General features: G+C 41.9%; 1 protein-coding gene across 4 annotated transcripts in view; it reads right to left on the reverse strand.

Moving 5' to 3' along the window:
* JAM2 (junctional adhesion molecule 2) overlaps positions 1–23,956 on the reverse strand; it is a 48,893-nt gene extending 24,937 nt beyond the window's left edge. For 3 of the 4 annotated variants that reach the window (XR_013925869.1, XM_080374454.1, XM_080374455.1), the window contains exon 1: positions 14,797–23,955. Coding sequence is in view for 2 of the 4 variants with exons in the window: in XM_080374454.1 (XP_080230580.1) it covers positions 14,797–14,851 (55 nt within the window). In the remaining 2 variants the exon portion in view is untranslated. Of the gene's footprint in view, positions 1–14,796 lie in introns of all 4 variants that reach the window. The other variant, XR_013925868.1, reaches the window with a different exon arrangement.
* Between the last annotated feature and the right edge of the window lie 248 nt (positions 23,957–24,204).

The following is a 24,204-nucleotide window of genomic DNA, read 5'->3' on the forward strand; positions in this document are numbered from 1 at the left end:
AACAGAGACACAATCCCAAAAGCATATGCTATTAACCAAATAAATATTTATAGCTTGCACTTTCACAAGACTCAAAACTCTGCTACTCTTCTTGTCTCCATGGCAATTCAAAGGGAGCTTCGGAAAACGGGGGATGGGGTTTTAAACTAGTCAGGCTCTCACAAAAAAAGCCTATTTTCCAGCCCTCTCCCAGTCCTGCTCAGCATTGGTTTCCCTGGCAACCCATCGGCGGCTCAAAGCCAGCTTGTAAATGCAGCGCAAGCCTATAGCTCTTCAGCTGTTGCTTACTTGAAGATGCTTCGGGATGCTGACAACTTGTGTCTAGCACCACCAAGTTTCAAAAGAGCATGAGACAAGGCTATAGGATTAGAAGCCCCTTGCCACTACTGTCCTGCCCACCTCATAACACACACTACAGCAGTGACCTGAAGAACAAAGATTCCCAGTTGCATTAGTATGTTTAACAACTCAGCAAAACACTTGCCTGCGCAAATACCTAGATAAATTGTTGTAGAATTATTATTATATTTAAAAAACAAAGGTAGGTACCCAGTGCAAATTAGCATATTCCTCTGAAGTCAATAGTACTAGGCTGGTTTATATCAACTGTAAAATCAGCCCTGAAACACAAGAGAGTTGGTAAATAGAGGAGACAAATGACAGCCCTTGCACCCAAACCCACACAACCATTCTGGCCCACAATTTGAGATCAAGACCTCTGAAATCTCCTACAATTTTTAAGTAGCTTTTTCTGGAATTGCCAGCAAAAGTAATTTGAAAAGGATAAGTACTTTCAACAAGTCATATCATGTACATAACTATACATACATTACTCATCTGAAAAAGCCTGGAAACAAATTTAGTTTACTTTCCAACTGTATGCCAACCAGCATTAGTTACAATTCCAGTAAACACTATGTGAAACTGGAATCCCTGGTCATTCAGAACCGGTTAAGTCATTCAAGCTCCCTCACTGTATGATCATGTTTTCTGGATGCTAAGAACATCAAGATCCTACATTTTTAATATCATTGCAAGTAAAATACATTGCTGTAGTGAAGAAGTGTCTCTTCCCATAGTTAGTCTTATTTGTTTAAGCTGGAACCAAATTTCCTGTGCATCCTCAGTCCCTTCTCAAGTTTGTAGCGAATTTTCTCTATCCCTTTTTTGATTAATTTAAGCATTTCTACTAATCGCTTTCACTGCAGAGGATAAGTGCATGTAAGCATGTATTAAGTTCTGCTTTCTAAAGGTACAGAAGTAGCTACCTAACCAGAACTGTGCATTACAAACAGATGCTAAATAGCAGGTAGGATAGCTAATTTGACCAAATATGCCCAAATGTTTCATTTTCAGGAAAGTATAATAATCTAAGCCAAGCTGGCATTATCACCTTATGACCCCCACTGAAGGCGACGATACATCTGAAATACATTCATTAAAAAACCCAAACAACTCTCTGAAGCAAATATTGACCTAGAATATATTTTTATACTAATATACAGTGAATGTAAGAATAACTCCTTGTGGTCAGTTTTTAAAAAGGCCTTTATGCAGGTTTTCTCCTGTTCAATTTTTGCTGACATCAGGATACACTATGACTTCATTTTAGCTAGCGTGTCCATTAAAAATGTCAGTGTCTTTCAAAAAACAGTAGGATGTTTTTTAAATACAAATACTAAGCAAGAGCCTTGTGCAATGCTTTGTAAATCTAGAATTTCTGAGGAGATGTTTCCTACAAACTAGGGTGGGAGTGGTGTTTTCACTTGAGCAAATTTCCCTCAAATCATGAATTTTAGGACTGAGTCCTATTAGCAATACACAGACACAGCACTGAACTTAGCTTTTTAACTTTTTTCCTCCAGACTACAGTCCAGATTCTTTGTTCATATGAGCTGGGAACATGATGACCACTTCCCTCCTGGCCAAAACAGTTTGGTGAACCCTTCCTAATAATCCAAATGCAATTGCCAAATTAGCTCATCCCATTATCACTCACACATGATCCCTTACACTGCCAAGTCTGGTCAATAGTCTCTTCCTGCCAGAAGCCGCTAACAGTCACATTTGATGACTATTACTTTCAATCAATAGCATCGTTTACAGTATGAATGCATATCTTTAGCCTTAATTCTACAGGCCTTTAATTTAGTTCTTTAATATCAAATTTTATAGGGGCACCCTCCAGCACATTTGAACAGACTGAAGCCACTCCTTTAATTCAGTTAAGGCTGGTACATATCAAGAGGAGCTAGAACAAACAGAAGATGTTTTGCATGCTTAAAGGAGAAGGGTGATTAGAAGAAATCCTCCGGAAGGTAGAGCTAGGAACAATAGGTCACAGTATAACAGCTGCCAAGTTTTCATTAAAGGGGATGAAGAGGGTAAAAAAAAACCAAACCCACAACAAACCCAACACTACAGTCTTCATCACATTAAAAGATACACAAACAAAACAACATATGGGCATCCAGATCAGAAAACATTAGAACAACACTGGAAAGTTACACGGGAAACAGGAATAAAGATAAGAGTAACTCCATGCTTTGTTTGTTTATTTTTAAAACAAGCATAACTGTTAACTTGCTGATCATCACAGCTTCTCAACAGAAGTGATGTTAGGAGCCACATCCTCAAGAACATCTGGGTAAGGTTTGCTGATGAAACACTGCTGCTTTGCGTCAGAAGCAGGGAGTGCTCAGTACGTGAGCTAACATTCACAACTCACTGGTTTGCTGCTTCATGTAATAGGATTTGATCATCTTGTCTGCAGGTACTTAAACTAAGAAACTACCAGCTGTTTCACTCTCACAAAAATGAAACAAAGGCGTCAGCAATTCTGTAATGCTGTAAAACCACAACAAAAAATAATCCAAGAAACAATGATTTCTATGGAAGGCAAATAATCTTGTCAGAATTAAATAGTCAATCTAGACACAGTTCAGAGACAGAAATGATATCAGCAACATGTAAGGTAAGGCTGGGATTTTTTTTTATTATTTTTTAGAATAAACCACATGTGATTAAGGATTCAGCCCCCAGGTCGCTACCTTCTCAAGTGCAACTTAGCCCTTAAGAGTCTGGTGGTTAATATGGCTGTATCTAGACTACTCTACAGCATGCATAAAATATAATATCATTGAAAACCACATGTTATATTTAAGAATACTTTTTAGAGTCAATAGATCAACACATTTAATGAAACCTTGACTTCCAGATAGGCATATATACTGCTTTAAACTACTGTTTTGCTTACTTCTGCCCATATTCCCTTTATAACCAACTGTTCATAAGATACTGATGCTCTAGACCAGGGCTCCTCAAACTTTTTAACCAGGGGGCCAGTGCACAGATGCAGTGGCAGGCCGTCATCTGCGGCTGCTTGGTTCCCCCTCCAACCCCCGGCGGGGAGGTGGGGGTGGGGGGGTCTGTAAATACCGGGGGCTGGATTGAGGACCCTGGGGGGCCATATCTGGCCCGCAGGCCGTAGCTTGAGGACCCCTGATCTAGAAACTTGTGTGACACTATTATTGCTTAAACTGAAATTTCCTTTGGAAATAGGACTAAATAATACCAATTTGAAGGTGCTTGCGCTCCTTCAACTCTGGTCAACTAAATTTCAGTTTCAGGATTTCTTTCGAAGAAAGATGACTGAAGAAAAGGCCAAGGTCTATGCTGGCAAACAGATTATACAGGCAGAAACACATCAGCATAAGCAGTGCGATCACATGGAACCCAAACACTATTTTGTGTTTAGAGTTTAGCTCTAAACTCACAGAACAATAAATTTTAGTAAGAAGAGGATTTGGGCTCATCTACATATTTATTCCCACTGTTGTTGCAGGGCTAAGCTGCTTCCAGTGAGCCTGGATGGTAGAGAGCTAGCTAGCATCAGCTGAGCTATGAGTGGTCAAGAAATAAAGAAAGGGAACAAGATGGCTTGTTGTATAATACATTGCTACCAGCATTTCTCTTCTAGAAGTGGAACTCATCACCAACTAAAGTGGAAGTTCAACAGTTCTGCTGAAAGCACCTTTGTAAAGTAAGCCCATAAGCTTTTATGGTTTATTTTACAAGTGCCAGGTATTGCTTTAGGGCAGATAAGGAACAGGTTCCTTACAAGAAAAAATTAATGTGTCTTCCACAGGAAAGAGTATCCACCACAGCGCTTACAGATATGGAACTCTGCATAGCAACATCTACATCTATCTTCTGCTTAAACAGTATGATTTCTTAACTAAACCACACTTAGCCATAGAAGCTTCCTTGGATACTATCTGTCCACACAGCACATTTTCCATCCCAAGGCAAAGGCAGCTAAAAAACATGGACTCTCTACCCTTCATTTGACAACTGACAATCTAAAGTAATCAGATTTCATACCACATTTTTACATACATGATTTCAGCAGGGCTCCATGAATTTATAATGGATTCAACTGCAGCATATAGGTGCAGGATTGCAGCGCTAACAGCAACATGACGCAATCGATAATTTTTCTAGTTTTCAGATGAGTAGTCCCACCCCAAAACTGAAGGTGTTGGAAGTTATAATATATCTATATTGGACATACTATTTTAAATCGCATGCCTGTAAACACGGTTCTAGGACTCCAGCCAAATTCTTTCTGTACAGAATGGACACACAAGCCACACTGTTTGTTCGACTGATACTCTCTCTAGTTACCACTTGTCCCTCCCTCTTCTTGTAGTCACACAAGATGAGCTAACTCGGCTTCAGAAGAGCAAATCCCTGGCTACCCACTCCCAATAGTTCACTAACTGCTTGTAACATCTCCTTTCTGCTGGAATCCACAGGTACAGCATCGCTTCAGCAGCAAACGGCTCTGTTCCTTGCCCATGTTGCCCTGCCACCAAGCTGCTCTTTTGCTTCGGGGGTGAGGGGAGCATACATTGACGTATACAGTCAATTGTTAAAAATGCCAATAAGATCAAAGTTCAACTTTGTCCCCAACTCGCACTCTCCCCACCCCCCCACCCCCAAAAAAAAAAAAAAAAAAAAAAAAGAAAGAAAGAGATGAATTTAAAACCAGTGTTGTGTTTGGAATTTATCAAATGTTATCAAATGCTAGGCTGATCCTAAATAGAGACTTATTCCCAGCTTTCCAAAGTGAAGTGGAAAACAGTCTTTTGGGTTTGGTAGATTTTCTTACATAGATATTCCAGTCATTCAGATTCTGTCCTTTTACTAGAGGATAAAGCATCTGCCTTCTATTTTCTTATGAAAATGCCATAAAGCTTTAAGTTTTCTGTGATTTTTTTGTCAAACTAAAGACTGCCTCAAAAAAGGCAAGAAAAAGAGACTTCTGTGCAGCTTTGATGCTGTGTAGAAGACATTATGTTTACTTTGAGTCAGGAAGAATGTTCTGCACCTGAAAGACTGTACATAGAAGAACAGGCCACCCCCCTCCTCATTCTCCATTTACATAGCTTTCAAAAGCTTTGATTAAACTTTAAATAAGTTTAAATGCTTATAAAGAGGCATCGCTTCCTTCTTCTCTCACAAAAATCAGTGCATTCTCCCAACAGCTCTTTCTGTTAGAAAGCCACCGCACTCTTCGGCAAGTGGGCAAAACCTTTGCAGCACTGTTTTCCCTCCCTTCTCCCCTCTAAGAAAAGGCAGCTAGGAATTTGAATACAGCTGGAAAGTGAACAGCAACTGTGTGTGCATTGTTACAGTGCTGAGGACTCAGCTAGATATAGAACTGGACCATGAATGAAATAAGAAATAGACAGACTGTGCAGTGACAGGGGAAAAATAGAGTTGAAAATAATTTTTTAGTTAGTCATTCTACATATGGTGTTTATTCCCTGATGATAAACAGCTTCCCCAGACACCTTTTATCCTCTAGGATACTATTTATTGAAAGTCTTCAAAGAATGAGTGCTGTGAGTACATTAACTTCTGGAAGTACCCCATAGCCTTTTTCAACAACACTTAACATGTAGAAGGAGAATAATCATGTTTACTTTTTATGCCTAATACATTTCAGAAGACTTCTATATTACTTGATTGAAACAGCAGTAGTTGATGTGCAGGATGTAGGTCTTATTTAGAAAAAGAAAATAAAAATAAAGCAACTGACTTAAAATAAAATTATGTAAAGGCCTCTTAGACTGTATGGCAAGTAGCAAAACCATACACTAACACAACCTAAAGGGTCATTTCTTGATGTCTGAGCATACTTCCACAGTGGATGCATCTGCTTACTTCTCCCTTACCTCCTCTGCCAGGCAGCAGCTGTGATGCTGCCAGTGAATTTGGAGTGTCTGAATTTGTTTGCTTTACTAGTCACTCCAATACTAGAACAGCATCATCTTAAAAATCTTATGAGCCCTACTACCTAGCTGTCCCAGCCCTCCTTCTTTTACATTTTCATATGCCTTGTTGCGATATTCTAATATTGAAGTATTGTTTTTCCTTTCAGGAGCCTCTCAAATGATTACGATATTCTTGTGTATCAGTGAATCACATTACACCAGGGAGGGCCATTACATTAGTGAACAGAAGGCAACAGTGGCATTCATTGCAAGATACAAAGAATACTCAAATACTAACAAAATAAAACATTTACCTTTCAAATACTGACATTTAAATGGAAAGCTACTAAGTCCGCTTGGAGAATAAAGGCCTTTTCTGCACAAACTCTTCCAACATCTAAGCATTGCTATTAATGATCTTTTAATTGGACCTTATGTGGACATTAGAGGAGCAAGAAAGGAAAAAAAAAAAAAAAGAAAAAAAAAGGAAAAGAAAAAGAAAAAGACAGACACACCGCTTCCCCATGCTCCAGTGAGAACCCTGTGATACATGTTTGTTCTTTAAAGAAAAGTGGGAGGGTGGACAAAGCCAAAAACCCCCCAAAAAACAAGCCCACAAAACACAAGAAAAGAACTTAACCCAGCAACATTTATCATGTATTTTTGTTTCTGAACAGTGCTAAACAGATACCAGTCATGTCTTCCTTTGATATTCTACTACTGCAGTTTTAGAAATAATCATCCTCTATTTAATTATTCCTACAGTTAGGAGTTGCAAACATCTGCAACAAGCTGGAGTTGTTTATGTGCAGGACAAAGTACTGATTAGTTATCTTTACAGTCTCAAGCAACAAAATATATGCATTTATCTGTTAGAAGTCACATTAAAATTTATACTATTTTCCAAATCTTGACATGTAACATCTTAATTGGCAGAAGATCACATTAAAATTTGTTTAATTCAGCAGCAGCATTTAAAGAGTCTTCAGTCATGTTGCATTTATTACAGAAAGCATATATTTCTGCTTAGAATTAACTTGCGCAACTTAAGAGTTAATTCTTGATGTCTGAGCATACTTCCACAATGGATGCATCTGCTTACTTCTCCCTTACCTCCTCTGCTAGGCAGCAACTGTGATGCTAGTCACTCCAATACTACAGACCTTACATATAGCATGGATCAGCTAAGTACTTTATTCTCAGCAGGGCCTGACTTTCCCTCAATCTACATTTTAAAAATATTCAGGCCGTCAAGCAAACTCAACACCTTAACAGCTGTGTGGCATAAAAACGGTGGCACACAATGCCCCAGCTGATGCCACTGAGCAAAACCTCAAGCCAGAGCAGCAGGGGCTCTCAGCCAGCAGCCCCCCCCCAGGGCTTGGCACACCAAAGCTGTCACTTCTTGTCCCCAGCCACTGTGCCGTCTCAGAGTTTTCAGTATTCAAGCAGGGAAGCAGCCTCCACAAACACAGAAGTATAGCTCTTCATTATTAAATATACAGGACAGCTTGCTTGAATCCCGGTTTCAGAACTGCTCACCACCACCAGTTTGTATCAAAGCTGCAGCACAGCCCTGCCACACTCCCGAATTCCCAGTAAATCTGGCACAGCTTTACATAAAACGAGCTACAAACAACAAGCCAGGAGTTTAAGAGAAAATGTCTCACCTTTGTGGTTGTAGCCTAAACACTAGAGAAGAGGCAGAAAATCATTTAAGTGGTCCAATAATCAAAGGGTAAAGAACCAATATTTACTTTTTAAGATTATTTTATAGAAACAGGGTAACAGAGCACAAAAGCTAGCCATAACATGCACCTAAACACACCTACACATTCTACAGATGCCACTCCAGATGATGCATTTTTATTCATTTTTACCTGTACAGCTACTAGAAGGCTTCACTCAAGAACCAGGGCCTCCTAGAAGTAAGTACTGTCTATACATTCAAATAGTAAACTGCTATCTAGTGAACATAGTATGTATTCAAAGTCTGGTTTTCTGCATATTTGTTTCCTCATATGTTTACAAGTATGCCAAGCGCAAACACTTCTTCAACTCTAACCCAGCTCTAGCCAGCATACACAAGTCCTTAGCATACCACCCCCAAGAATTTTTCCCAGTTCTTACTGAGCACTTTCTACACACTGAGATCAAATACATAAACTTTTTGGTTTCTTTATTATGCTAATCTGAGCAAAAGTCACTTGTCAAGAATGCATGTTCCATCACTTACTATGCTAGCAGTTTGTGAACAGCAGATATAGCCCTATTGTTAACATTACCTGGTACCAAAACAACCCTATGATACATCACTTTCCACCCAGATGATAGTATGTTTTGTTTCCCTTTGAGTCTGATCCAGTGGTTTGGATGGGCTTGAGAGCATGTTCAACCCTGAAGAAGTTAATCCAAACAGAAGCTATGTAAATATATCTATTGAGACTTCACACCTGTAGAGTTTGTTCTTTCCAGATCAAGTCTACCCATTTCTTACTTTTTTAAATTACCAGGATCAAATTGTAGCTATTTCAATGCAAGTTTGATCTTCTCATCTCTTACTGAAAATTGCTGTTTTGAATTTGTAAAAAGCAAGCATTCAAAAAGGCTTATTACCAGATTTTTCTGTCATGTTTTCCCCTGCAAATAATCTTTGAGAGAAACTGGATGCCTGCTTTAATTACTATTAACCAGGAGGGGTTACAGACTTGCTAGTGGTTCAACAACTACTGCTGTTGTATTACTTGCTGTTGTTCAGAAATAGCTATTTTCCCCTTCCTCCTTTCCAAAAGCTCCTTCATCTCCCAGTATATGTTAGAAACTGACAAGTGAACAGGACCAGATGTTCAGCTGCCAAGCTCACCTTCTGCCTGGTTTAAGAAATTTTATATAAGCATTTGAGTGCTCAATGATGTACTGTGAGCATAGAGGTGGCATAAATCACTGGAACCCTCCAGAAAAAAAAAAAAGTGGCTTTGGAAATGCAGGTGAGTACAAGTACTGGCAATCATCCAAGTGCTCCTCCAGCCTCATTTGCTGTCTCATTCTTAGAAATACATATTCATTGCCCTAAAAAATCCCAGCATTTAGATGAAGGAAACAAATCGTTTGTCTTGATTACAAGGCACCATAATATTTGCTTTAAGCTTCCTGTGGTGGAATTACAGCACAATCATGTACAAGCTTTGAGGAAGACACAACCAGCTTTTCTGCAGAAATGTTTTGTTAAAACTGGTAGCTCTTTGAAAAGTACTTGGGATGGGAAGAGACATGCCAGAAAGTAAAGGTGTAACAAAACTAGCTTTACAAAACTGGGGTGTGTGGAGGGGAGAATATCAGAATTAATTACTGGCAAATTAATTGCCTTTCAGCTTCCACATGTCATTTCCTTCAGTTTCCATTAAAGTGCTCAACTCATTGTAAATTAGCTACTAAACTAGGTAGTAAGAACTTGTAAAACATCTATTTTCCCATAAGTATGCAACAGTGCTACAAAATTATCACAGGAGAAAAAAATCCTCATCCAGCCAAACAAGAAAAAAACAGCATAAGATATTTATTCTATACATCCATGGGGACACTATATTAAGCATTTTTTTTTGCTTGATATCATTGTGTAACTTCAAGGGAACCTTAATTTAGCCATTCCATATGGCCCTGACAAATAGTCTGCAGTGACAAGTACAAATCTCTGCCTTGTGCTTCAATTGTTCTGATGCACAAGGTACTTATATTGCAATGTGGACACTTCTGGCTGTGTGAACACTTCTTAGCAATCTTCTTTTACGTAAGCATGTACACTGGAGTCACCTCTAGCATTGCTAAGGGAAAATATAACACTAAGACTTACTTTGAGAAAACTATTCCTATAAGAGGTCGCCAGCTGCAGGGAACCAATGATAAACAGACTGTCTCCAGAAGTGCTCCAACAGAAAGGTGACATTTTGAGTGTTGATAGACTGTAATTAGATCATCCCATATGTAAACTTTTAAATCCCAATTTCAGAATGAAATTACTAGTTTTGCTCCTGCCCCTCCAAAATCACTGACAGTCCAAACCTACACCCCACCCCTCACAACAGGGAAACTTGCTTACTGCTGCTGCAGAAGATTCACATGCATGTCACTATCCATCTTCAGTGAAAAATATCACTACTACTTACTCATGTGAAATGATGAGAAAACTGGACTTTAATATAGTTGTACAAGAAGATTCTCCCATACTTAAGAAGAGGAATTCTTGCTTGTGACCACCAGCACTTGAGAAGAAGCTAAAGCACTTGTAGCATGCTTTGAGGAAGGACAGAAGCCTTCTCTAACATTTTTAGCTCACTTATTTAAAAACAGGTCTGCATACACCCCCAGTAATATTTGGGATTAGTCAGCAGACACAGACAAGTAAGAGCTCTAGGTCATGAAAGAGGTTCACACGTTTTCAGCTAAAGAGAAAAGGTGAAGTCAAAATTAAACTACTTGCAAGTTCTTACTTAATCATTTGTGATGGCAGTTTCTGCAGCAGAACCTGGCAGCTACTGTGCTGCTGCCAAGGTAGCCTGCACTGGGAAATACAGGTATAATACAGGAAACAATCACAAAAATATCTGTGTGCAATTCAGTTAAATAGCCAGTAAGAGCATTGCATCCAGGCTCAATTAGATCTGCTAATCACAGTGGCAGTTTTAACTCTCATTATTAATGCCAGATGACCTATGGCACTCACAGTTACCAGAAATACATGCCCTATGACTTCAACAAAGAATTGTTGCAACGTTAAAGCTGAGAAAACAGGACCTTGGAGGCCAAGTGACAGCAAAAGAAAGTCCTCCTCTTGCATATATCCAACCTTAAGCAGAAGAAAACAAGAGGAATTGCAATTGTACCTGAAAATGTCACCTCAAGACATTTCCTGTCTCCTGTATGCAGTGAGGGAAGACAGTCACCCTATTATTCTATTTTTTTTTTTTTGTACATCCAATAGCAGGCTGTGGGGCCAGTAATGTGAACTAAGGATACTGCAGGGTCAGCCAAGGACCAGCTCTCTCTGCTTCCTCTCTGTAGGGAGGGGAGAGAGAGGAGAGGGAAACAAAGCCTTTACCACAGAACAGCATTGCTTCTGGCTGAGACCTCTCAGAAACAGAGCACCCCTTCCAAGTAGCATGCCTGGGTATCGTGACTTTCTCCAGTGCAGCAAAGGCCATGATTTCTGAGAAATATGCCAATAACTCACAGCCAAAATTTCTTTTGAGTCCTGAAGATCTAAGCAGGATGGTGAAATTGTGAAGGTTATAACATAAGCTAGAGAGAAGCACGCCTCCCTTTTAAAAATTGGAAGGTCTTCCTACCAGTTCCTCAATTTTCATCCATTTTAGAAGCATTCGGGTATTTTGGGCAGTGTTGCCACAGTCATAAACAAAAATAGTTAGGCTGAACATTAGAAACAAGCATTGTTTTTCTGTAGTTAATTTTCATTGATTTGTTTATATTTAAGAAGCTTACTCTCATCTCACAGCCTGTGTTATGGTGTCTAAGAGTCCATGCACATTGGTAGACCACTACCAGTCTATAGCGAAGAAATACTGCTTGTCAGCTAAAACAGCAAGAGAAGAAACCCTCCTTTGATGTTCCTCCCCACACACCCCACCCCTGGTTCCTCTCCAAAAAAAGCACTCTGATTTATATTATTATGCTGTACAGATATTACTAGAGAAGTATGACGTCTTACAAATCTAAGAAATCCTGTCTCACTTGAATGTGGACTTTGATTTAGAAATCAGAGTACCCCTACCAAGTTAATCCAGCAAACAAAGGTTCAACAGAAGACTGGGGGTTGACAATATTCTCAATTTTGAGTACATCAGTCACGTATCACTTATAATCAGGAAAGCATGGTTTAAAGACTTCCACTGTCAATTCCTATAGCCAATGCAGTCATGCTTTACAATTTTTTGTCAGGGGTGGGGGGGAAGACACCAAAGTGTGGGGTTTTTTTTTGTCTAGAACCTCTGTATCTGACCAAAAGATTCCTGAACACTAAGGAGTGTTTATTTTAAAGCCAAAAATAAACAAACTCACTCTCACCTTACTTATTGCTCAAATACCCCAGGGAGCTCCATCAAATGTTTATGTAAGACTACTATTTATTGCCTCTGCATTGCCCTCACACAGACACATTGTACTGGATTTGCTTCCAGCATCACCAGCTGAGATTTAATTTCTAATGTACACTACTGCAAGAAAAACCACACCTACAAGCTTCAGAAAAAGACCAGTTCATCAGTATTGTCTCCTCCAGAGTAACCATGATGATTAATAACAATCATTTCTATATATTTTCTAACGGTCTTGCCAATGGAACTCACAAGTCCTACCCTGTAGCACCTTTTAAAACTTTCCAGATAACATCAGTTTCAGGAGCTCACACTGACAGAATATGATTGAAGACCTTCAACTCCCTTACTTTCCCCTAAATCAAAGGTGAAACAGAAGCTTTAACTCAGACAAACCACTATTTCTATGATTCATTAATACTTCTTAGTAGGTTCTCACTGAAAAGCAATCCAAACCTCATCTACCTCAGCACTGTTCCTGGTATGTTGATGTCCTGTGACCAACTTACACAGTTTCTGCATCTGAACTACCAAGGAAGTTCTCTACGCCTGCTCCACAATATAATACATACTTCAGGTATCCATCACTACTTTCTTTTCCTCATAAGTTTCTGCCCATTCCCCACTGCCTCCAGAGCACGTGAGTGCCACATAGGAGAACATTCAGCCCATATGTCTGACTTGGACGCCAGTATTACTCAGTCTTACTGTTCACACGAACATACATCAGCCACAGGAGCAGCAGCTGACTCCTGAAGGCCTGGATTTCCTCTGGTTCACACAAACAATCAGCACTTACACACCCACCTACAGTTTCTTCAGGCAACAACTTCTTATCAGCACCTTGCGGGTAAACTTTCTCCCCACCTGGTGTTTCTTGGGAATTGGGACAGGAAAAGGAAAAAAAAACCAAACAAACCGAGTCTGACAACAATGTAGGCACCACACTTTGATGCACTGTACTGCTTCCAAACCACTCTTGATCTTTTCCTTACTAGCCAAAGCCAGTACTGCCAACAGGCACAACTAACCAGAAGGCTGAGCAGCCTGAACACACTGAAACCTGCTACCAAAAAACCCCACAGCAGCCTCGTCTGCTTAGATATACCCATGCAATTAACAGCAAATGAAGAGAAAACATCAAAGAAAATAATTTTTATTTACTATATGGAAGTATGCACTAGCTGCTCATCTAACAGCCCCAAATCTCCACAAGCCCTAGTAGGAGTAAAGAGAGAGGAAAACGAAAATAAAAACTGCCATCAAACCAAAGACTTAACAGGCACAGGTCGCTTCAAGTCTCTCCTTGACAGTACTCATCCCTCCTCTACAAAAAAGGAGTTACCACACGCACAAGCTTCTGTTAGGTGAGAAAGAATGAAAGACAAACTACAAAATATACCCAGCATCAGCACCATGGATGTCCCACGCCCACAACGGGTTGACAACCTGTCCCAGGCTGATCCCAGTGCTCACTTCATTGCAAGGCTATGCTACATAATTATTTTTAAAACATTACTTCCATGTACATCCTCTTTCCCTAAAACACCAGCAAAACACAAGCAGCGCACCACTGGAGCACAGCAAGACTTGAACTGAAAGTCACAGCCTTCTCACATGATGGGCACTGTTAATACTGTAGTATGTGATTTTGTTAATGCAGTAATTCACTGCTTCTTCACAGGTATGTGGCCACACGATCTAGTTTGGGTGGTGGGGTTTTTTTTCTTATTTCATGTATTTTCTGGGTGGGGCAGCTTCTGCCAACTTATTTTACCACCACCACCCGTTTTGTTTTTAACGACTTAGACAATAGGACCATAAAAAAATTGAAAACATAAGTCTGTTCTGGAGCTGCAACATCCAGTGCTGGCAACAGAAAACGCGCTCCCGTCACATGCTCATTCATCTTGTAAAGGCCCCCAGAAAAGCCAAACTAAGCAGCCCGCATCCCAAAGTTTGCATCACTGCAGAAAGCCGCTGGCTGGCGCTGACACAGGCCTGGCTGAAACAGGTTACATCTGTGCGAAAGCAGGAGACACATGGAAACGATCAGCGCGCACTCGCTCCCCGGCCGCCGCGGCGAACGCGCCCGCTGTTATTTCGCTGCTGGAGGCGCGACCCGGCTCCGGGGGCGAGGAGGGGCAGCGCCGTCCCGCCGCGGCTGCTCTCGCCTCCGCCCCGGGGCGCCCCGGGCCGGGCAGCGCCGCCGTGGGGGCGGCTCTCGGCGGGGCAGGGCCCGGGCGGCGGCCGGGGAAGGGGTCGGGCACCCCCGGGCGGAGCCCTCCCCGCTCCGTACGCGGACGCGCACTTCGAGGGGACCGGCCGCCGCGGGCGGGGCGCTCCCGGGGGAGCGGGACGCGATAGCCCCGGCGCCGGCTCCGCGGGGAAGGGGCGCGACCACTTACAGCTCAGGACCCCCAAGTAGCCGAGGAGCAGCAGGCGGAGGCTGCGGCTCGCCATCTTCCCGTCAGCGGCCGCTCCCCACCGGCGGCAGCGGTTAATAACCGCCGGGCGATGCCGGCGGGGCGTGAGGCGCGGCGGGGGGGGCGGCCCGGTCCGGCCTCGCCTCGGCCCGGGGGAACGGGGCGGCGCCTGGCGGGCCGGGGGCGGCCGTGAGGCAGGTGCGGCGGCGGGGGTGCAACGCCCGCACCCGCTGGGCTCTGCCGCGGGGCTCTGCCTCCGCCCCGCAACTTTCCACGCGGCCCGAGGAGGCGCCTCGCCTCGCAGGGGCACCGGGAGCCGCGGGGCTGCGCCCTGTCCCGCCCGCCCCGGGGCGGCCCTGCCCGGGGCAGCGGCCAGCAGCTCCCCCGCCCCGGGCGGCGCCCCGCTCCCCCCTCGGCCCGCGCCGGTGCGCGGTGCAGCAGCTCCCCCCGCCCGCGAGTTCTTCGTTCATAAACCACGCGCTCTTCGCAAGCTCAAGGACATTTGTTGCGGCAGAATAAACTTTCCATTACGGAAAGCTCAGGCTTCTCGAAGGCGGCCGTGGTCCCTGGGGGCACGTTTCCCCAGGTCAGACCCACCTGGGGTAGAGGGGGGGGGGGGGGGGGGCAGGAATAACGGGGTGAAATCCCGAACCAGAAACCCCCGATGTTGCGGGTGGAAAGCGCAGCGCGAGGGTGAGGCGCCGCCCGGAGCTGCAGACCCCGGCCCAAGCGTGGGTGAGCCCCCGGGCAAGACCCCCGGCGGGCAGGGCACAGCCGCCAGCCAGCGGAGCCCCGACTGCACCGAGACCTTCCCAACCCTTTTTACTGTCACTTTACACCAGCCTGGGAGACGCTGGGTTAAATATGCAGGAGTTGTCACGGCCCTTTAAATTTATGAATCAAGGAAAATTACTCATCGTGACTGTAAATAGTGCATCTGAGTAGTTTCTGATGGCATCTTAAAAATACATTACCACTGGTGTGATACGGTTCTATATCAAGAAAAAGATCTGAAGTATTTCTTTGATAATCAGAGCAGCAACACTTGGCTGTATTTTTTTAGACTGTAGCAAAATGAGAAAAGATTATTTATAAATAAAATCTCCAACAGCTATTTTAAAGAAGACCAAAGAAGTAGGATGCCACGATGCCTCTCATGTCAAAATCTTCTTAGCTTATTTTTCACATGCAAAAATGTATATAGAATACAGTAATATTTCTTCAAAAAATACACATATATATGTGTCCAGTATATATTGCCAGTGTAATGGCAACATGCATTAAATAAAATCAGAACTATTCCTCAGGCAACTGAAAGGTTCTTTATTTTGCCTGGCATGGCACATGGTAACTTTAAGCATATACAAAGTTTCCATGATTTCAGTAGGACTGCTTTAATGTTTAAAGCCCTCCGGTGATAGAAACATCGTCCTGATACAAAATCTAAATACCTGGGTGGAGCCTAGTGGAAAAGAGTGTGTGTGTGTGTGTAATGCTGCAAAATGACAGTATGGAATTAAATTAAGGGATAGCTCATAGAATGGCTATTAAAGCTGATGTGATGACAAGGAATCGATGAGGGGAATTAAGAGAGTAATCGTGAGAAGAAGGTATACCAATTAGACGATGAAATGAAGTTCAGACTAACCAGCACAGTAGCCTTTCCGCTGCAGTAAACATCCAGTTCTAATTGCCCAAGTAGAGTTACATGAGACTTATACCACAGTAAATCCAGTTAAATGCATTGGGTTTATATAAACATGAGGTCAGAGTCAAGCACCGTCCATCCATCCATCTGTCCCCCATTCACTGTTTTGTTTCTCTTGCAAGTGAAGCAAATACCCAGTGTGTGGGGTTGTCTCCCCCACATTTCTCTGACTTTTTCTAGTAGTTTCACAGTACTTGCACAGTTTGTTTACATTCCCCTCTTTTATTTCAGCAATGACTAGATAGTGGTTTCTCTGCTTGCTTTATACAACTGCAGGAAAAAAAAAAAAAAACCCAGCAATTAAATGTGAGTATTCTGAATGCATTTACAGAATTATTGGAAAAATGGTTGTAATGCTCATAGTTCATTTTGTTTCTCTACTTTTTCTGTATATACTTTGCTGAGGAAGGGTATTCTTAAAAATACTGTCAAGTACTTTGTTAGAAGAGCACAAGACTTCTATCTGTACATTTAATCTTTTTAAATTAAAGGTAGCAAAAATATTTTCATTAAACAGCACATAGAGCCCAACATGGAAGAATGTGTTTGAGATGCTCAGTGTAACAGTTATTCTTGGAGAGTTTTCCAAAGAAACTCCTTTTTAGAATAATAAAAAGTCTAAAATTAACATCTGCACACAGAATGCCGGTCAAGAATAGCTATCATATTTTGCAATAACTATCTTAGTCAAGTTCTTTGTATAGAAAAGCCTTTAAGAATTGTGTGGAAGTGCAATATGATTTCAAGACTTGCATACTTCTTAATGATCTCAGCAATTCATAAACCAAAAGATTACCCTTATTTCATTAGATGATATTTTAGATAAATCTACATTCTTACATTGCAATGGAATTCTTTCTCCTTTCAATGAAACTTTCTGTTGCAAATGTAGAGTGCTGATGACAATCTGTTCTAACACAAGTTTACCTCTTTTACTGTGGTACCATCACTGTCAAAGATCTCCGTGAAAAAAACACAAGAACAGTTTTGAAAAATAATTTGCAAAAATTCTGTGAAACACTATAAGCCAAACCTCTGAATCTTTACTTTGGGAATGTTTCATTTTTTCTTAGCTATAGAATGATAAAAATGAATACGAGAAATTAATATATATTAAGAAAATACTATTTTTGGTGATTGAAAATAAAATAGCTTTTATTTTGCAGGAGGAAAAAAACAAAATCACTCTAGATTCATTTTTCTGCACCTTGTATGCTGATTTCTACAATAACTTTGAGGTATAATAATAATGAATAATGAGGTATAATAATAAAAAAAAGTACAAGTTAGAACTACTAAATTTAGTTACAAAGGTGTTGCGATGTAAACACTCGAACATATTACAGGTAGGTAAGGGAGGAAGATGAGTATGATTCCTTTTCTGAAAAACATGCATAGGATAGGGGGAAAAGTAGTGCACTACAAGAAGAGAACTGGTTCTTCAATTAACACTTAGAAAAGAAAGATGTTAATTCCTATGTAATCACCCATCTGCCATGGCTTGCACATACCAAACTAGAAGACGGTCATGGGGGAGCTAATGAATGCTCATCCTTGTGCTGCCATTAAAAACAAAGCAAAGTTTTATGAAAGGCAATGCTTCTCTATTATATCCGATTCAGGCATAAACCTGATGTACCTCAAATTTACTCACTGAATTTAAGTAGATCAAGTAGTGTAACCCTAATTTCATGTAATCAAGTACATATTTTCTATTGTGTTGATAAGCAGGTAGTATGGATGTGTGATGATCTGAGTAGCTCATCTCTGGTGTGTAGAGTGAAACATCAGTGAAAGCATGGAAGACCAGAGTTCTGCACTGCCTTTTCCTTTTCTTCCCGTGCTTTCCCAAGTTCATTGTTGCTTAAACTTTTTAGTCTCTTAGTTGGTCTGTAATAGCAGGTAGCCCAGCAAGGCTGCTGCTAACTGTGTTTGTTTATGATGAGAGGAGCAAGGGGGAAGATTTAGAATCTGGAGCCACTGATGAAGAAACTAAAAGACACAGGAAAAAAACACTAACGTGCATAAGCATACTTGTATCTTTATTTATACGGAGAGTTGGAAGGCTGATTGTTATTGGAATTTACATTGTTCAGGTTTTGATCAAGAAGACATCTTTAAATATTTTTCCATATTTAGAGAATAAACAGTTTGTTTCATATTTCTAAAAAGAAAAATGTTACATTTGAGGCGGTTAGAGATGTCATTTGAGACTTGGTGCCATAGCCTGTGGGTTAAATCTCTGTACACATCTTTTTTCCAAGCACACTGAATTATTGTCATAATTATTTGTTCTAGTAAGTGATGAAGACAGGAGCACATAGCTGTAAAGTGATGGTTCTGGTGTGATTCTGGGCATGGTAATAGGACAAGTTGATGGAAATCTGAAAACTGCTAAACCAGATCTGTTTTAATTAACTAGTATAATCACCAAAATGCATATTACATGCTCTGTGTCACAAATCTTTTTTCTGAAACTCATTGATTGATGTGCTATGTATTTTTTGTTGTGCCCAGACCACTAACCTGTAGTACACTGAATCTATCAGCCTGAAAGCCTTGCTCATTAGTGTGAAGAATTATCAGTAGCCATGTGTAAGTATGTGGAGAAGCTGGTATCTACAGTTTAAGGGATCATTTTTTTCTCTTGCAATTTTAACTATAGTCACACCTAGCTTTTTATAATGTTCTAGGGTATTGCTTTAAAGGCTATCCACTCCCCTAATTATAGTAGGCCTTGTGTCCTTTCTACTTCTGTGGCATCTTGATTTTTTTGTGTGTGTGTGGGTTTTTTTGTTTGTTTTTTTTTTTTGTTTGTTTTTATTGCTTCATATTAATTAACTCCTGCTTGGGAAAAAAAATATTTGATTTAGCTAGCAGATTATCTGCTTGTTTTCTACTTTGAAACTGAAAGTTGTGAGCATATATTTAGAGTAGTGAGTATAGATTTGAAAAAAGAAACAAAAAATATTTTCAGATATCATTTTTTCCCCTCAAGCTGTAGCTTGTGGCTATTTAAAGATAGAGTATGCCATAGATTAGTTGTCTTGCTATAATGAAATGGACTAGAGCACTGTGATAGAACACTGTATCTCAATTGGACTGTTAAAGTATTTCATATCTAACATGTCAGCTAACCTTGAACCAGGAAAGCCACAAACATGAGGGTAGAATGAGATGAAAGTAATACCAATTACCTGTTTTCAGTAGCTTTTCTCTGTAAATTCCTCACTCCCCACTGCCATTTTCTGGAACATCTTGTATAATTTTATCTTTGATTTAAAAAGTATATTATTAATGGTATTTCTTTTCAACTGAACTTGCAGGACTACTGACACTGAGTAGACAGCTCAGTAGCAATCAAAGGTGTAGAAGATTTATAGAGGAATGAAGGCAGGTTAATTAACATTGATAATATACAGCTGTGGGCTGGCTTCAGGGGTGGTGGGTTGGCTGATGTGGTTAACATGCAGCTGTGGCTGGTTCCTGCTAAGTAGTTAAATAGCTCTAAGGGGTATGAAAGAGGAGGATCAGATAAGGGAAGACCCAGGAGAAGCAGATAGAAGAGAAAGTGTACCCCAAATGTAGGAGAAATAAGGAGAGGCCCTGGGAGAAGAAAGGAGCCTGGATGAGGAGAGGTTGGCTGGAAGAGGAGCCTGGAGAAGGAAGCCTGTGGGTGCAGCAAAGGCAGGAAGCAGGGTGGACTGGCCTAAAGAGGATGAAGAGACAGCGTGGACAGCAGATGAACTTTTGAAACCTTGTGTGGGGATGGGTGGTTGTGCTAGGGCAAGGTGTGGGAGCTATTTATTGAAGGTAACCTGGTATGTGATGGTAAAAGCCTTGTTGCAGCTGGCTAGTTTAGCTAGTGCTGCAACACAAAGGTATGTTTCTAAAAAAGAGCCGCCATACTGGATGGCACTGTAAGATGCTTCTTGATTTAGCCTAAGCAACAATGTGTTAGCCACGATGCTGATGGTGGTAGATTGAGTTTTGCTGCAGTGCTTAAAATGCTTTGCTGCTCCATGGTGGCATGAAGAATAAAGCTCCTAGGATGTACTTACATGCCACACTGTCTTCCAAGGCAATTGCTGCCACTTCACTTGTGGACAGAAAAGAGTGTACAAAGCTGTACTTTAAGCCAGGTCACTGAAACAATGTGAATAAAACATAATCTTTCAGCAATACTGATCCTGCTGTTTGAATCACTTCCGTGATCTTGTATTCTGCATCTTGTACAGTGTTGCTACAGTTGCCTATCTAGAGGGTAAGCAGGGAGAAACAGTTGAGGACGGCAAAGGGAGGGGCAGGAATTTTTAAGCCAGTTTTGCTTTTGAAGCAGTCTGTAAGTGAGCTCAGAGCTGGTTTTGGGACCATGAGAGCGATAAACCATCATGATTTGTTATTTATGCATCCTGTTGGGCCACATACAGTGGCATAAGAGCAATTATGGGGTTCCTGTTGACTCATAGGACCACCTTTCTTTTTCTGCCCATTATAAAATAACATCCATGGTTTTCCTGAAAGTCAGAGAGCTTTATGAAGAATGATACTTTGTAATTAATCTTGGGCAGTTTTGTTACCCATCTCTTCTCCACACCACAAACATGTACAGTGTTGTGACGTGCTAAAAGCCACTGCACTTTAGCCAAACCAGAGTACTTCTCAGTTGGAAAGCTGCTTTTGGCTGTTTTTGTTTTTGGTTGTGTTGTTTTTTTTGTTTTTGTTTTTGTTTTGCATGGAGGGCTCAACAGCTGAGGGACTGCAACAGGCCTGTAGGTCCTGCCTCATGCTGCTGATGGGGGCCACGTTTGGCAGCTGAGAGTAATCCCCAGCTGGCCCTTGGCTCAGGCTGTGAGGTTTGAGTGGACCCAGGTGTTTTCACTCTTTCACAGGAACCTCAAGTAAATATACTGTGGTAAACAGAGAAATATTACAGTTGTGAGCCAGCATGAACTGAAAATAAGTTTGAAGACTAGAAGTTTTTAATTAAATCCAAATCTATGCTAATGTTGTTTCTCTTTTCTGGTTTTGTCCAGGGGCTGTAGAGATGCCAGCTGAACCCTGCATGACGTTTCCAGCAGCTTTGGATGTCTTTTGATATCCACTGGGGGGTAAAGCTTTGCACTGTCGCTCTGTTAGCCAAGGGTTACCAAAAGACAGAGGGCTACAACCATGCTCCTCCTGTACTGTTCAGTGTGTCACAAGTCCTAGATGGCTTTTTATCTGCATTGTACTTCCAGAGCAATACCAAGTAGAAAGAGGGACCAGATAGTCTGCCACCATTTTTTCTCAAGATCAAGCTAAAAAAAAAAAAAGTTGCAAATACTTGTACAAAAGAAGACGTTGAGATTAGAAAGTGGCAATTTAAAAATGAGATGCATATAATAAAGTGTGGTGTTATCAAACAGATTTTATTCCTGTCGTTTAAGACTTCCTTAGAGTGACAGAATAGGGCTTGTTTCTGTCTTTCATTCTCTGAACAGTCTGAATTTATCTCCTCAGAGTAAAAATGTCCTTTTTATACCGTACATTGTGAACTTTGTTTTGTTTGGGTTTTTTCTTACTGTTCACAGCAAAGTGATAATGTGATGTGATCATTGACTGCATATGATTCTTCAAGCCATAGAACCAAAAGTTAATAGAAGAAACAGTGTAGTTGAGCTATAATGACATAATAACAACATTTTTCTGTTTCCTCAGGACCTTTCACTTCAAGGCTATAAACTGTTCTACACACAAGTATGTAGCCTACAGTAAGCTTGGTGCACTAAAGGTTAACTTGTATTTATCTTGTTTTAAAAAATGAGGAAGGAGGATGATTGATTTACTGAAATTATTAATCTATCAAGTAATATAATGAAGAGCATGAATAACTACCATACTCACACACATGGTTTTCTGGATGAGAGCCCGGGTGAGTAGGGAAGCCAGTGCTGGGTACTGAACCAAGAGGAGCCAGCTGTCCTGCTGCTCCACAGATGTGTTTCCACAGTGGAAAATTCTGTCTGTTACTGGTCCTTGCCAGTATTAACAGTTTTTTCACTTTTTTTTTAATGCTGATTTTAATTACATCATTTAGCTCTTAATAGTGCTAAATCAGTTGGCATTCTTGATGGCTGCTGTTGTATCTTGGCCAACTGGGGATTGGGTTGAAGACCACCATCAGCTAAATTGTAAAGCATCAAAACAAACATCTATTTCACAAATTTTAATACATTTTAATGTAAAATACAGTTTTCCTTCACAGGGAGTGGCTAGTTTCTTCTTGGTTTCAATCTTTTGGGGAGGAAGGGCAGTAGAGAGGTGTAGGGGGTTGACCCTTGCTGGATGCCAGGTGCTCACTAAAGCTGCTCTACCACTTCCCCTTCTTAGCTGGGCAGGGGAGAGAAAATAAAACAAAAGGCTCATGCATTGAGATAAGAGCATGGAATCACTCAGCAATTACTGTCACAGGTAAAACAGTCTCATCTTGGGGAAATTAGTTTATTACCAATCAAATCAGAGTAGGGTAATGAGAAATAAAACCAAATCTTAAAACACCTTCATACCATCCTCCTTTCTTCATGAGCTCACCTTCACTCCTGATTATTTCTTCCTGCTGAGCAATGCAAGGGAACAGGGAATGGGAGTTGTGATCAGTTCATCACACGTTGCCTCTGGTGTTCCTTCTTCCTCATTCTATTCCCCTGCTCCACTGTGGGGTCTCTCCCATGGGAGACGGTCCTCCGTGAACTTCTCCAATGTGAGTCCTTTCCACAGGCTGCAGTTCTTCACACATTGCTCCAGTGTGGGTCCCTTCTGTGGGACAGAGTTCTTCAGGAACAGGCTGCTCCAGTGTGGGTTCCCCATGGCGTCACAAGCCCTGTCAGCAAACCTGCTCCAGCCTGGGCTGCTCTCTCCATGGGTCCACAGGCCCTGCCAGGTGCCTGCTCAATCACAGGCTTCCCACCAGGTCACAGCCTCCTTCAGGCACATCCACCAGCTCTGGTGTGGGATCCTCCATGGGCTGCAGGTGGATATCTGCTCCACTGTTCACCTCCATGGGCTGCAGGGGCACAGCCTGCCTCACCGTGGGCTTCACCATGGGCTGCAGGGGAATCTCTGCTCTGGTGCCTGGAGCACCCCCTGCCCTCCTTTTCAGTGGCCTTGGTGTCTGCGGAGCTGTTACTCTCTCAGTCTCGCTTCTCTCCTCTGCTGTAGTTCTGCCGTTCCCATCCCCCTTGTTAAACAAGTTATCCCAGAGGTGCTTCCACCATCACTGACTGGCTTGGCCTTGACCAGCAGCGGGTCCATCTCGGAGCCAGCTGGCGTTAGCTCCGTCAGACATGGGGGAAGCTTCTGGCATCTTCTCACAGAAGCCACCCCTGTAGCCCCCTGCTACCAAAACCTTGCCATGCGAGCCCCATGCAGAAGGCTGGTGATGGTGAGGGGGAGGTAGCGTTAGACAGAGACCTGGGGGCTTGTTCGTGTCGTGGCTCAGCCTCAGCAGGGAGCTGGGCACTGAAGACCCCTTCCACCAGCCACCAGGCTGCCAGCCTTAGCGGTGTCACCCCAGCATTTGTGATGCTTACTCCGGGATGGCTGAACATACACCTTGAGGCCACCCAAAAGATGTCGTTTTCAGGGATGACGTTACTGCCCAGGGTAACGAGGCCTGTTGAGGCAAAGGGGGCAACGCCAAA

The sequence above is a fragment of the Falco punctatus genome, assembly GCF_963210335.1.
Source record: "Falco punctatus genome assembly, chromosome: 2".
In the NCBI taxonomy this organism is placed as follows: domain Eukaryota; kingdom Metazoa; phylum Chordata; class Aves; order Falconiformes; family Falconidae; genus Falco; species Falco punctatus.